This window comes from Chanodichthys erythropterus, chromosome 11 (assembly GCF_024489055.1).
Source record: "Chanodichthys erythropterus isolate Z2021 chromosome 11, ASM2448905v1, whole genome shotgun sequence".
Taxonomy (NCBI): domain Eukaryota; kingdom Metazoa; phylum Chordata; class Actinopteri; order Cypriniformes; family Xenocyprididae; genus Chanodichthys; species Chanodichthys erythropterus.
Window position 1 is genome coordinate 50,307,637 of NC_090231.1, and position 16,270 is coordinate 50,323,906.

Below are 16,270 nucleotides of genomic sequence, written 5' to 3' on the forward strand. Positions count from 1 at the left end.
TGTAAATACTCCAGCGACAGTACCTGGTTGAGATCTCAGGTGGCAGTATTGCACCTTAACGCTGATGCCTGTCAAACAAGAAGAAGATGCAGCACGCAGCTATTCCGAGCGGGAGAGTGAGAGGCTCTGTTCACACACCCGAAAAAAGTAAAGCTTTTTTTTGCCCCGACAATTTTTTGTCATATCACATTATAAGATGTAGTTGTTTTACAATATCACACAAGCAAAAGTCAAATCAGCACAAATGCAATGTTCCTTCAACTTGTTAAATGAACAATGTGAGTTACATTTTATACACAGTATTGTTAATATTGTTTGTTTTTTTTTTTCTTTATTTCGCCAACGGAAATTTCAAAATTATGAACAGCAGAACAGAGCCCCATGCAACAGAAATGTTTTTGTTATTCTGACTGAATCTGCGTTTAGAATGAATGAATCCGAGCTTCGTTCCTGAATGAATCAGTCATTTGAACAAATCGGTTGACTCACTCACTCATTAGGACAGTGACTTGCTGCCACCTACTGGCAGTTTAGTTCAGTTTCATATTTAAGGGACATTAAAAAGTTAAAATGAGAAAAATTTATTTAAATATTTAAATATTAAAATAATGTAGACAAAATGTAAATGCTGTGTAAATATATTAATGTCATTTCTCATTCTGTGTCACCTCTGATCCACCTCAAAATTTATTACAAAGATGGATTTTGTTGATAATGATTTCATTTGATTGGAAACAGCCATAATGTATAGGCTACCATGGCAGTAAATGTATAGGCTACTATGCTAGTATTAATTTCTATTTCTTCAGGTCTTAAAAAACCTTAAATTTGACTTTAAAAATGTGCAGCAATCCTGAAAGAGAAAAACTAAATAAAAATAAAAAATTTAGACGGATAAATCACACACACCAAGGATTCTGTAAATATCGCAATATATCGATACCGTGGTATTTCTTGGCCACAATATCCGTGGTGTGAAAAATCCAATATCGTGACAGCCCTAGTCACAACATATGGCACTCAGCATCAGACACTCCGCAATGTCCAAGCTGCAGGGGGTGGAGGAGGAAATCAACAGGGTTCACCAAGACGGGGAACTCGCTGGAGCAATATATGCATGTATCCGGCCCAGGGGCCAGGAATGGGATAGCAAGCGGACATTTATTATGGGTCTACATTTATTATGGGTCTTTCACATTACCAGCTGCTGGAAGCCAGTACATGGGAAGATACCAGTTCTACACGAAGGCTATAAAATCTAACGAATGTGTTGGGTGTCACCACAGCTCTACATATATCTGTCAGCGAAGCGCCGTTCGCCAGCACCCAGGAAGAAGCAACTCCCCTGGTGGAGTGAGCTCTCTACCCGAGCAGTGGGCCATCCTCTGCTTGGAGACAGCCTTCTCCTTCTGCTGGCCTCCGTAACAGACAAAGAGTTAGTCTGAAGTCCTAAGGCTTTGGATTTCTTTCCACGTATAGGCGCAGAGTGGTGAGGACAGAGCAAAGCCAGGGTTGGGTCTTCCTCCTCCAAGGGCAGCGTTTGCAGGTTCACTACCTGATCTCTGAAGGGAGTGGTGGGAACCTTGGGCACATATCCAGGCCAGGGAACCAGGAACCTGATGATCAGGTCATGCTTCCCCAAGGACTTACCATCAACTGCATCGTGTTGTGCGGTAAAAGCGGCAACATAAACCTTGAGGGTGGAGGGAGACAGCCTTTGCTCCAAGCCCTCTTGAAGGAAGGAAAGCACTGACCTGATCGAACATGTTTGGGGGTCCTCTCGGTGAGAGGAACACCATTCGATGAACAGGTTCCACTTCAGGGCATAGAGGTTCCTCGTTAAAGGAGCTCTCGTGGAAGTGATGGTGTCTACAACTAAGTGGGGTAGATCACTTAGAACCTCTGCATCCTGTACAGGGACCAGACATGGAGTTTCCAGTGGTCCGGATGCGGATGACATAGGGTGCCCCGTCTCTGAGACAGGAGGTCTTTCCTCAGAGGAATGCGCCAAGGAGGTGCTGTCGCGAAGAGCTTCAGTTCTGGAAACCAGGTCTGAGTGGGCCAATACGAAGCCACTAACAAGACCTGCTCCTCGTCCTCCCTGACTTTGCACAGTAGCTGTGCGAGTAGGCTTACTGGGGGAAATGCATACTTGAGTAGGCCCCGGGGCCAGCTGTGTGCCAGTGCATCCGTGTCGAGAGTGCCCTCAGACAGGGAGTAGAACAACTGGCAATGGGCTGTGTCCGGAGAGGCAAACAGATCTATCTGTGTGGCCCCGAAACGCTGCTAAATCAGCTGGACCACCGGGGGATGGAGTCTCCATTCACCTGGAAGCGGAGGCTCCTGTGAGAGATCATCAGCTGCACGGTTGAGCACGCCTGGGACGTGAATGGCACGAAGCGACCTCAGATGCTTCTGACTCCATAGCAGGAGATAACGGGTGAGTTGCGACATGTGACGGGAGTGTAGACTGCTCTGGTGGTTGATGTACGCAGCGGTCACAGTGCTGTCCGAACGGACCAGTACGTGCTTGTCTGACAACAGCTGTTTGAAGTGGCCCAGTGCAAGACGTACTGCTAGCAACTCAAAGCAACTGATATGCCAATGCAGTTGAGGCCCCGTCCACAGACCTGCATGCCGTTGTATGTGGCTCCCTACCCGGTGGTGGAGGCATCTGTGGAGACCACAGCATGCATGGACACCTGTTCGTGGGGAACTCCTAACCGCACAACGGCAGCTTAGTGTTATAGGAACATGGAGCGTACCCCATTTCCACACCCATCTTGGGACTCGACCGTAAAGCCAGTGCTGAAGCGGCCTCATATGAAGCAATCCGAGTGGCGTGACTGCGGCTGCAGATGCCATATGCCCCAGGAGCCTCTGAAAAAGATTTCAGTGGGGCCGCTGTCCTGCACTTGAGTGAACTCAGGCAGTTCAACACCGACTGGACGCGCTCCTCTGTTAGGTGCGCTGTCCGGGCGACTGAGTCCGAGTTTGCTCTTGTCCCAGTTGACCCGAAGACCCAACCGGCTGAGGTGAGCTAACACCATGTCCCTGTGTTCGCACAACTGCTCTCACGAGCTGGCCAGAATGAGCCAGTCGTCGAGGTAGTTGAGGATGAGAACGCCCTGTACCTTGAGGGGAACAATGGACACCTCCACAACCTAGGTAAAGAAATGTGTGACTGCAGGTACACACTGATCGCCTAACAGTCACACACAGAGAGGAACCGGCCCAAATCGCAAACCAACCGGCAGAAACATCTTGCTGTGATAACAGCAGTTGAAAGCTCTGTTCAGTTCACGGCTTTACTGTAGGGTGCCTTAACACAAGCACAGATAAACAAAAGGCTCTTCAAAGGCTTGAGTTGCACACTCAAAGAAGTCTAGCAGGAACACACAAGTTGGCTCTGAAGCGCACGACAGAGTGCGACTGCATCCGCTATTTATAACCGCCTTGCGGGGGCGGTTCACGTTGTGCAAATATCGCACGCCAATTCCATTGGCTCATTTAGTTACACTCAAAGGTGATAGGGCTCTCCAGCGATATCCCAATTCATTGGTTCACTTCTGACCTATGTCGAATGTGACTGACTGAAAGGGAACAGTTTTACTGTTTTTTTAGGATTCTGTGATGAATAGAAAGTTCAAAAGAACAGCATTGATTTGAAATAGAAATCTTTTGTAACATTATACATGTCATTTAAAGTTATTTTAAATAGAAATATTTCATACTATTAGTTATTTTTGATTAAATAAATGCAGTCGTAGTGAGTAAGATTTCTTTTAAAAACATAAAAAACAATTGTGTACATTTATATATTAACATTTAAATATATAAAATATGACACAATTTGTTTTCTAGTCTGTCAGAAACAGAAACTCAAAATGTTGGTTGATTTAGCCCTGAAGTCGGCATGAAACGGAAGTTGCGATAGCCTTTTCTTCCCCTATTCTTCCCTAATGTAGGATTGGACTTGATTTTGTCCATGGGGAACTGATTGGATGGTTGTGGTTTGCTCATGTGAGTGACAGGTTGTCACAGCCTTGCACCAGTAAACATGTCATCAGAGAAGATAAGAGATGTCACTGCAACAGGAGGAAGTTATTTTGAAAGACTACAATATTTAATGATGTGTACAGATAAATAATTTATAATAAATACTGCAATATTCCATAAAAAATAAAAATGGTCAGTTTTCATTTCATGGTGACTTTAATCTCATTCACAGGTTTAACAGTCAGATTGCCAGCTTTGTCCAAAGATCATGTGGCAGTCCAGCCCAGTGTTGTGTCAGGAGAGAAATGTCCACAGAAAAAGAGGGTGATGAAGTCAATTGCAACACCTCCATGGTGCTGTTGAGGAAAGGTACTCATAAATGCATGTTTTTATTTTCTATAAAAACAGCACTTCCAAACTGGTGGGTCAAATTATGTATTTATTCTCTGTTTTGTTCTCAGCTCCAGCAGGATCAGGGCAGGAGTCCCCAGTAGTGATGGTGGATGAGCTGCTGATCTTGAGGCCACACCAGCTCTCATTCCCAGAGGCTGGGCTTCGTGTCATGATCACGCCGCATTTCTCCCCACGTACTCGTCTGACTATGGCTGGACGCATGCTCATCAGTGAGGTGAACTTTAATTTATATATACCAATTTCTTTTAATGGCAATCAATTTACTCTTCCTGTCATTTCAATTCAAATTCCAACTGACAAATTGAAAGTGGAGTAAATTCAACCCTGCATGTAAATGTCAATTCCTCTCATTTCCCCCTCTTTACCATTTCTCCCTCACTCATTTCAGAGACAGCGACTGCTCAGGGAGAGCAGGACCCCAGTGAAGACATTCAGTTCTAGAGGGATAGTAAATGGAGGAAGTGTTGAAGCACAGCCACTTGAGGATGCAGAAATGATGGATGGTAAGAAAGGAGTCAAGGTGGAGGTGGAAAACAATCAGCCTGAAGAAGAGGATGAGGATGGGGATGAAAGGTTCAAACCTCTCCATATTCCTGGTTAGTACATGAAAGCAGATTGAATGCAATTTATTAGCACTAAAAGCATGCAGAAAGTTTTGCTTAATATACTAAATATTGGTTCATTCTTTTGGTAGGCTGTGAATCATCTCTAGGAGAATTTTTAGTTACCTTATCTAATATAAATTTAACTGTATATAATAAGTCAAGACCGTTAATTTATATAGCGCTTTATGCAATATAGATTGTTTCAAAGCTGCTTCATATTAATAAAAAGGAAAGTAATAGTGTTCATTTTGTAAAATTATGAAACAAATTCAATTTAAGCTGTAAAGCAGTGCTATTGTCAGTATTCAGCTCAATTTAGTCCAATGTTGATTCCGTTCAGTTCAATAACTGTGTCAATGTTCCAAAGTTAGTCTCATTGCTCAGTTCAATTGACCCTTCGCCGAGAGTTTGATTGACAAGCGATCTAACCATTTATAACGCTGAATCTGCCATTTTGTCCGACAAAGCAGTCCGGAGTTAGAAGATTAAAGGATTAGTCCACTTTTAAATAAAATTTTCCTGATAATTTACTCACCCCCATGGCATCCAAGATGTTCATGTCTTCCTTTCATCAGTCGAAAAGGTTTTTGATGAAAACATTCCAGGATTATTCTCCTTATAGTGGACATCAATGGCCTCCAGATGGTTGAAGGTCAATATTACAGTTTAAATGCAGCTTCAAAGGGCTTTAAACGACACCAGACGAGGAATAAGGGTCTTATCTAGCGAAACGATCTGTCATTTAAAAAAAAAATACAACTGTATATGCTTTATAAACACAAATTATCGTCTTGCATGTGCTTCCGCTTTCCACATTCTTCAAAAAGCTTACGCCGTATGTCCTACGCCCTTCCCTATTCTACTTATGGAAAAAAACGACACTGGCGCCGCGTTCGTTCCTTAAAGGTGCCCTAGAACTTTTTAAAAAAAGATGTAATATAGGTCTAAGGTGTACCCTCAATGTGTCTGTGAAGTTTCAGCTCAAAATACCCGATGGATTTTTTTTTTATTCAACTGCCTATTTTGGGGCATCATTAGAAATGAGCCGATTCAGGGTGTGTGCTCCACGCCCCAAGAGCTCGCGCTTGCCTTAAACAACATAAAAAAAGCATCTTTAATCGCGTAAGTACAGTGTTTATTTTGATGTTTACATTGATTCTGAATGAGTTTGAGGCTATGCTCCGTGGCTAACGGCTAATGCTACAATGTTGGAGAGATTTATAAAGAATGAAGTTGTGTTTATGAATTATACAGACTGCAAGTGTTTGAAAATGAAAATAGTGACGGCTCTTGTCTCCGTGAATACAGTAAGAAACGATGGTAACTTTAACCACATTTAACAGTACATTAGCAACATGCTAACGAAACATTTAGAAAGACAATTTACAAATAATCACTAAAAATATCATGTTATCATGGATCATGTCAGTTATTATTGCTCCATCTGCCATTTTTTGCTATTGTTCTTGCTTGCTTACCTAGTCTGATGATTCAGCTGTGCAGATCCAGACGTTAATACTGGCTGCCCTTGTCTGATGCCTCGATCATGGGCTGGCATATGCAAATATTGGGGAGTACACCCCGACTGTTACGTAACAGTCAGTGTTATGTTGAGATTCGCCTGTTCTTCTGAGCTCTTTTAAACAAATGAGATTTATATAAGAAGGAGGAAACAATGGAGTTTGAGACTCACTGTATGTCTTTTCCATGTACTGAACTCTTGTTATTTAACTATGCCGAGGTAAATTCAATTTTTGAATCTAGGGCACCTTTAAGTTGAATAGGGAAGGCGTAGGACATACGGCATTAGATTTACATGATAGTCATTTATGACACTATATTCAATAACAGCTTGTTCTGTGCGTCATACGTCATTACACCATTTCAACATCATTGCACATGTGCAGAACTTTCCAGTTTCGGTTTTCAGTCTGATCAAATGTCCTCTCGGATTAGAAAAAGGTTTAAACCACCCCTTACAATCCTAATGAAATTTGAGTCGGATTTGGCCAGTTCATTCCGATTGATGTGATTACGTGTGACTTTTTTATTCCGACTGCTACTAGTCTGATTGCAAATGAAAAGACCTATACAGAGACCTATACAGAGTCAAGGGGAAAAAATGCTATTTATGCTTTTATGACCTTTTTTTTTTCTACAAAAACTGTATTGAAGTAATCAAAAGATTGTTTTGAAAAAATCTTTTTGTGGTTATTTTGTCTTTCTTGTCTTGGGAGTGATTTTATTTATTTATTGTTACTTTATTTATTTGTTTATTTTTTACAAAATATAATGAGAAGCAATGAAATGGTGCTTTGATAACTTTTTATGGTTCGTTTTCTCTGTGTATTGTTTGCATTAGCTGGTTACTGTGCACGTATGAAGTGGTTTGTATCGTGGCCGCTGGGCGTTTTGCTGTATTGCACAGTGCCTAACTGTGTTTTGCCACGTTGGCATCGCTGGTTCATGATCACCTTTATTGCTTCAACTTTATGGATTGCTATTTTTTCCTACCTCATGGTGTGGATGGTAAGAAAAATATTTTAAAAATGGGCATTCTTACTAAATATACCAATCTTAACTCTTCTTTTTTTTTCATTCCATTGGTTGGTCCATTATGATGATTTTTATCATTATGTGGTGTGTTTTTAATGCCTTGCAGGTCACCATCATCAGCTACACGCTAGATATTCCGGATTACATCATGGGAATCACTTTCCTGGCTGCTGGCACTAGTGTACCTGACTGCATGGCAAGCCTTATTGTTGCCCGTCAAGGTGTGTAACCTTGTATGCATTCTTTTATTATCTTTAATATCATTTTTGGTAACACTTTACAATAAGGTTTCATTTGTTACCATTAGTTAAATTGAACATCTAACAATGATCAAAACTTCTACAGCATTTATTAATCTTAGTTAATGTTAATCTCAGCATTTACTGCTAAATTTTTAAGATCCAAAGTTGTATCTGTTAACATTAGTTAATGCACTGTGAACTAACATGAATGTGAACATTTTTATTAACAAAAATTAGTTAATGCATTAGCTGTTAACAAATTAGACCTTATTGTAAAGTGTTACCATAAAAAGTGTTTCAAAGAAACAGCAAGTAACACATTGAATTAAAAGTGAAGTAGAAAGACTGAAAAATAGTATTTTCTTATACAACATACTCCAATAATCCTTATTTATTGAAAAATCATTTTACTGTATATAGAAATTTGTATTTAATTCATAGTTTTTAGTCACGTGACTGCCAGTTTATCTGCTTGCCTGTACATAGTATGCATAATCAGTAAGGTATATACTGGATTTGGTCTTAATCTCACTTGTTTACAATAGTACATAGGACAAACCTGGTAGAAATGACTGGGCGGAAATAGAGGAAAGCCTTGTTTTGCCCTCAAGGTGGGCATTCCTATAAGTGAAAGTGACATGTGAAGGCCAAGTATGGTAACATAAAAATATCTCCACAAGAATAAGGATTTTGGATACTGCCATCTTTGTGAGGATATTTTGTCCCCATAACATTTACCAGGATCACATACACACACAATTATTTGAAAAAATGTATTACATTGACGTTGTATTTTGTGTCTCAGGTATGGGGGACATGGCAGTGTCTAACTCCATTGGCAGCAATATTTTTGACATCCTGCTGGGACTGGGTTTCCCCTGGGCTCTAAGAACTCTAGTAGTACACCATGGATCAACAGTGAGCATTTTACTTATCCTAAAACCAAGCTGTTTGTTCAGTGCAATGTGTTCCTGTTGATGCTTTTATCTGATTGGTGTGTGTCTTTTATCAGGTATTCATCAATAATAAGGGCCTGGTTTATTCTGTCATCCTGCTGCTCGCATCAGTCTTCCTCACAGTGAGCAACCCAGTACCACAACATACAAGCTCTACACCAGAGATTCTCAACCATATTTGGTCTGCAGATTAATTGCATAATTGGGGAAAAAAATAAAAATAATATATATATATATATATATACACAGTACAGTCCAAAAGTTTGGAACCACTAAGATTTTTAATGTTTTTAAAATAAGTTTTGTCTGCTCACCAAGGCTACATTTATTTAATTAAAAATACAGTTATATTGTGAAATATTATTACAATTTAAAATAACTGTGTGCTATTTAAATATATTTGACAAAGTAATTTATTCCTGTGATGCAATCGTTACTCCAGTCTTCAGTGTCACATGATCCTTCAGAAATCATTCTAATATGCTGATCTGCTGCTCAATAAACATTTATGATTATTTTCAATGTTGAAAACAGTTGTGTACTTTTTTTTTCAGGATTCCTTGATGAATAGAAAGTTCAAAAGAACAGCATTTATCTGAAATACAAAGCTTCTGTAGCATTATACACTACCGTTCAAAAGTTTGGGGTCAGTAAGAATTTTTATTTTTATTTTTTTTAAAAGAAATTAAAGAAACAAATACTTTTATTCAGCAAGGATGCATTAAATCAATCAAAAGTGGCAGTAAAGACATTTATAATGTTACAAAAGATTAGATTTCAGATAAACACTGTTCTTTTGAACTTTCTATTCATCAAATAATCCTGTAATCCTCAAATTGTACACAAATATTTTGTACAATTGTACACATTAAATGTTTCTTGAGCAGCAGATCAGCATATTAGAATGATTTCTGAAGGATCATGTGACACTGAAGACTGGAGTAATGATGCTGAAAATTCAGCTTTGACATCACAGGAATAAATTACTTTGTGAAATATATTCAAATAGAAAACAGTTATTTTAAATTGTAATAATATTTCACAATATTACTGTTTTTACTGTATTTTTAATTTTTAATATATTTAATTAAATAAATGTAGCCTTGGTGAGCAGACGAAACTTCTTTTAAAAACATTAAAAATTTTAGTGGTTCCAAACTTTTGGACTGTACTGTGTGTGTATATATATATATATATATTATATATTGGTAACACTTTAGGGTCTAATTCTCACTATTAACTAGTTGCTTATTAGCATGCAAATTTCTAGTATATTTGCTGTTTATTAGTTCTTATAAAGCAGATATTAATGCCTTGTTCTGCATGTCCATATTCTACATCCCTAAATCCTACCAATACCTGAACTTAACAACTACCTTACTTACTATTAATAAGCAGTAATTAGACCGTAATCTAAATTGTGACCAATATTTTTAACAAAGATCGCACTTTATTTTACAGCGTCCTTGTTGCATGTTACATGTAGTTACTATAGCAATAACTATAAATTATGCATAATTACATGCAACTAACCCTAAATCAAACCCTAACCCTTTAGTATGTACATATAGTTCATTAATATTACTTAAATGCCTAACTACATTGTAACGAGGACACTCTAAAAAATAAAATGTAAAAACGTACCATAACATATAGAAGAATATTTAATAATAATAACACTGTGCCCATTTTCACAAACCCAAGGTTTTTATACACACAAACTGTTGCAAACACCCAAATGGTCTATAAGCCGGACACTTACATCACCATCTACTGTGAGAAATGGGAAATGCATCCCATCTGACCTGAAGCAGGGATAAAAATGAACCAAAAAGTGGGATTTTAAAAGCAGAGGCAGTGAAATCGCCCTTAATCACACACTGACTATCCACATGCTCAATGCTATTGGTGTTAATGTTAACTGTATGTGTCTTGTAGGTCCTGAGTGTGCATCTGAATGGCTGGAAGCTGGATCGGAAACTAGGGTTTGGTCTCTTGCTCCTTTACTCCGTTTTTTTGCTCTGCTCCATCCTCTTTGGTCAGCTCTAGAGGCTTCACATGAGTTTTTATCCTGTTTTTGGTTGAATTTTATAGTGCTTTTTACTGTAGATCAGGTACTTAATCTTGGCTGATTTCATGCCTGCATCCAATGTAGCAGCAAAAGGAAATGTTGTGCTCTACAGAATGGTTTTTAGAGCATATAAACTGATATAACAGTGTACAGATCTGATCAGCCCTTTGTTCTGTCCATTAAGCACTGCTTTAAGCTGGAAGGTATACTTTATAATATGTTTCTATCTTCAGTCTGGCATTTTACAAGAACACTGAAGTATTACAATAAGTCACTGTTTAGCTGCTTATAACTTCAGTACTTTGCTGTGTTAAACCCTTGTGAAAAATAAGTACACTTCTAAAGCTTCTAAAGTGTCATGACTGTTTCTTACACTTTTGACAAGTGTACTTTGTAATAAAGAGAAAATTTAAAAACTTTTCATTTGACATTAAGGGCACTTAAGTGGCCTTTTAATTCAGTTATATATTATCTGCAAGTACAGTTTTTTAAAAATATAAATGTTGAGATTTGAAGTACATTACAAGTGCACATTCAATATAATCATGCACACTTCTTTTTCACAAGGGTAGTCCTGCTGCTGTGTTAATTTGTACAACAGTTCAGTTAGTCCTCAAATCTGATTGGCTGAGCTGCATTCCAAGCGTACCAATAGAGAGTATAACAGCACTGGGACATTTCACACAGTTTGTATTAGTCTGCTTTTCTGTGTTCAGAGCTTTCCAGCTTATTTATACAGTCTCTCTCTCACTATTGAGGTAATGTGTTTTTTTTTTTTTTTTTTAGTAATGCCCTGAATATGGTCCACAAGACCAAAAATTAAATAAAAAATGAATTTACAAATGAATCAGTTCAAAAGATCACACCCTTGAATCTTAATACTGTGTGCAGTTACCTATAAAATCCATGTTATGTTTTTAATTCAGCTATTATTTAGTTTTGTGGACTATATGTAAACAACTGTGGTGTCTTTATTCAGAGAAGCTTATTTAGGGAAACACTAAATACAATACAAAATGCAATTTTTATGATTATTCTTATGTATTTATTTTTGAATTATTAGAATTTTGCTGGCTCTACAAGGTGTTTGTAAACGTATGACCACAACTGCATTTCTATATAGTTCTAAATAAGACTCTTTATGAATTCATTGTTTATAGAACAGTTGTATGAAGCATCACTTGCAGTCGTGCTGTACTCAATATCAGCATTCAGACGTAGATAATCACAGAGTTCTCAATTCAGAACAACATACTGTACCACGTGACAGCATTAAACAAGTTGTTTTTTAGGAATATATGTAATGATCAAGCATGCATGCATCTAAGCTAGATACAGTGTTGGGTTTGTAACTTCTAAAATAATTTGGCACTGATTAAAACATTTTAATCAGTAACTGTCTTTTAGATTACACATTTTAAGTATTATAATTTAATTATTTTTGTAGCACTTGAGCTATATCTTATTTATTTTAATAAAAAATACTGTTGTATTGTTCTGACAAAAATACAAAAAAAAAGACCAAATATGAACATATTCCTTAAACATATTCCTTAAACTACTGCACACCTTTATTATCAACACAAACAGCCTTAATTGTTTCTTCAATTATTGCATGATAGTTCACACAGAAATGAAAATTCTGTCATCATTTACTCACCCTCAAGTTGCTCCAAACTAAAAATATTTTGAGTAATGCATCATTCTTTTTATTTTCCATTCAAGTGTACCAATTCTAAAAAATATCTTCTTTTATGATAGAATTTTCATTTTTGGGTGAACTATTTTAAGTACCATTTAACACCACTTTCATCACACAATAGTAAACCAGTTAAAATAACAGCATACTATTAAAGTTTAATAGTTATTACTTTTGCTGTGGATATAAGCATCTTTTGGAAATCAAGGACACGTCACAAAAAGATCAACCAAACATATTTCAGCCTGTGGCTCAGACAGCTCACTGTTAGTAAATTACAAATAAATTAATTTATTGCTGTTGACTGATGGTAATATAATCAATATGTCAGCATGAAAAAGTAACTGTACTCTGATTGCGTGTGTGTTTCCTTTTTAAAATGTAATGTATACTCTAATTACAAGTACTTGGTTTTTGTAATCGGATTATGTAACAGCACTGGTTATATAAAGACTGTTTATTTACTGTAGTTATTGACAAAGTAATCACGTTGTGGTAATTCTGTCTTTAATCTGTTTGCACTGACTGTAGCAATACTTATGAATTCATAGACTGATGACTTGATTTGTTTTTGATGATCACTGTAAGTGAGTGTGGGAATACTTGTAGAAACAGTAGTTCTTTAAGCGATAAACAAAACACCACAGGTTTGCCTGTAGTAGTAATTTAATGTGATTGTATTTTTGATAGTAGTTTTTTGGATGTTTTTTTTTTTTTTTAAAGAGGTTTGTAACTGGTTGTTATAGAATATAATATATGTGTGCTTAATTTTTTAGTGAAATTTTAGATTTTCCCCCCTTGCAGTCAAAAAGGGTTCATATTATTGAAAAACTATATTTAGGTAATTTTTAGGGATATTCGTTATTTATATAGGTTTAGGCTTGTTTGTTATTACTTATGAGAGTATACAGAAATAAAACTTTACTGTCTATATTTACTACAATTTGCCTAGTTTTATAAAGTCAAGTTGAAATGTTTATAATATTTCTATATTAGACATAAATGCGATGGACATGGTGTGAGTACTGTAGTGTTGTGTGTTAGACTAGACATTGTTAGACTCATTGATTTTTATCCAGTCTATGCTTTGCTAAAAGATCCCTTAACATTTTTGAGTTGTTTTTATTGGTGTCTTATCTATAAGTATACTGTTGTACATTTTCACTATTGATACCATTTGTTGGCATATATATAAATATGCATTCTGTTACTTCTGTCCTGCGAGATTCACCAAATTCTGTAAAGATTACATTTGCTTCTGGTTTTAGAGACTAAATGGTCAGTGCAAAGACCAAACAAAACAGTGACGCCACTAAATAATAATCATGGCGGGGAGTGAAAATCAAATGCTTCATGGCTTTTGTTCTACAAAAAGTCTGTTCATGTGTGCAATAAAATGTGCAATACGAAGAATTAAGTTTTTATTAACAGTTTGAATTGTTTATTTTTACATTTTCATTTTGTTGTGTTTTTGTCACCCTCATTTTTAATGACCTAAAGAGTTAAACTGTGTCAGAAAAAAATTATCTTCGTGTCAGATAACACTTAAGCAAAACTGAATAAAGTGTCTGAATAATTTTTGATTACAAATTTTTATCAGTTTTACTGGTAGTAAAACACAGTTTACTTTATTTTGCTATACTAACTTACATAAATGAACTATAATGTCCTATTAATTATAAAAAAATTTTAGTGTCTGAATAATTTTTGGATTGACTGTGTATATATACTATATATATTCCTTCGGTACGGTAGTGTTATCTGAGTCAGACCCAGAGATGATGGCAATGCTTGCCTGGGCCACCGAGAAGGTCTCTTGATTGGTTTCTTGGGGCGGCTCATGCTGGTTCTCAGTGTCCCGCCCCAGTCCCATTAGACATTAGACATTTGTAGTCTAAAATTTTGCTTTGCTCCAGAGACTTTCAGTGGGGTTTACTCATTTTTGCATCACTCTAATTTGAGTAAAACTGAAAATTTTGTTCTCCAAGTTATATTATTAACCTTACTTTCATGTTATAAGTTAAACAGATGTTATATAAAACTAAGTCTTGTCAACATTTTGGAAATTGTTTTTGCGTTCATTGAGATATTGTTTAAAATGTTACTTTTCAAAGGGGGTGTACTCATTTATGCTGAGCACTGTATACAGATGCATCTCAATAAATTAGAATATCATGATCATATTTCTGTAATTTAATTCAAAAAGTAAAACTTGAATATATTCTAGATTTATTAGAAAAAGTAAAATATTTCCAGACTATTTTGTTTTCATTTTGATGATTACAGCTTGCTGCTCATCAAAATTAAAAAATCTGTCTCTCAAATTATTAGAATATTTAATTTCAAGTTCTATTAAATTACCATTCTCAGGGTATAAATACTGGGTTTAGGTCAGTAATCCCAATAGCAGTCATGGGGAAGTCTGCTGACTTGACAATTGTCCAGAAGACGATCATCAAGACCCTCTAGAATGAGGGTAAGCCACAGAGGGTCATTGCTGAAAGAGCTGGCTGTTCGCAGAGTGCTGTGCCAAAGCATATTCATGGAAAGTTGACTGGAAGGAAACAGTGTGGTAGGAAAAGGTTTACAAGTGAAATGGCCGCAGGCTTGAGAAGATTGTCAGGCGAAGCCGATTTAAGAATTTAGGAGAGCTTCAGAAGGAGTGGACAGCCATCTACCAGGAAATTTTAGAGCACTTCATGCTGACAAGCTTTATGGAGATGCTGATTTCATTTTCCAGCAGGATTTGGAACCTGCCCACACTGCCAAAGGTACCAAAAGCTGGTTCAATGACCATAGTGTTACTGTGCTTAAGTGGCCAGTAAACTCACCTGACCTGAACCCCATTGAGAATGATTAGGAAGATTAGAGACACCAGACCCAACAATGCAGATGACCAGAAGTCCGCTATCAAAGCTACCTGGGTTACCATTACACCTGAGCAGTGCCACAGGCTGATTGCCTCCATGCCACGCCGCATTGATGCAGTAATTCATGCAAAAGGAGGCCCAACCAAATATTGAGTGCATATAAATTAACATACTTTTCAGAAGCCTGACATTTCTGTTTAAAATAGCCTTTTTTTTTATTGATCTTATGAAGAACTTGTTTTTTGAGATAGTGAATTGATGACTTTTTGTTAAATGTGAGCCAAAATCATCACAGTTAAAAGAACCAAAGACTTAAAGTACTTCAGTCTGTGTGCATTGAATTGATTTAATACACGAGTTCCACAATTTGAGTTGAATTACTGAAATAAAGGAACTTTTCCACAACACTCTAATGTATTGAATGTTGTGGAAAAGAACATTCCACAAAGAATTTTATATATATATATATATATATATATATATATATATATATATATATATATATATATATATACACAAGGAGGCAGCTTCGTTGCCTCCTTCAGGAACGGTAGTATTGTCTGAGTCAGACCCAGAGATGATGGCAATGCTTGCCTGGGCCACCGGGAAGGGCGGGCTGAAGTGGAGACCTCAACCATGTCCTGAGCCCTCGAGGTTGGATGATTGGTTTCTTGGGGCGGCTCATGCTGGTTCTCAGTGTCCCGCCCCAGTCCCATTTTTCTCATGAGGTGCATGAGGAGCTTACTAGTTCGTGGATGGCACCTTTAACTGCCATGAACAGACCCAGTATCTCCTCCCCCCTCACTACCCTTGATAGTGGGGCTGCCAAGGGGTACACAGAGATCCCCCAGGTGGAGC

General features: G+C 37.3%; 1 protein-coding gene across 1 annotated transcript in view; it reads left to right on the forward strand.

The window, feature by feature from the left end:
- LOC137030846 (sodium/potassium/calcium exchanger 3) overlaps window positions 1-11,001 on the forward strand; it is a 67,481-nt gene extending 56,480 nt beyond the window's left edge. The window contains exons 10-17 of the mRNA XM_067401318.1: window positions 4,232-4,368; window positions 4,461-4,627; window positions 4,802-5,009; window positions 7,381-7,547; window positions 7,681-7,795; window positions 8,622-8,734; window positions 8,829-8,894; window positions 10,711-11,001. Of these exons, the coding sequence (XP_067257419.1) occupies window positions 4,232-4,368; window positions 4,461-4,627; window positions 4,802-5,009; window positions 7,381-7,547; window positions 7,681-7,795; window positions 8,622-8,734; window positions 8,829-8,894; window positions 10,711-10,821 (1,084 nt within the window). The 3' untranslated portion in view covers window positions 10,822-11,001. The remainder of the gene's footprint in view (window positions 1-4,231; window positions 4,369-4,460; window positions 4,628-4,801; window positions 5,010-7,380; window positions 7,548-7,680; window positions 7,796-8,621; window positions 8,735-8,828; window positions 8,895-10,710) is intronic.
- Window positions 11,002-16,270: the final 5,269 nt, after the last annotated feature.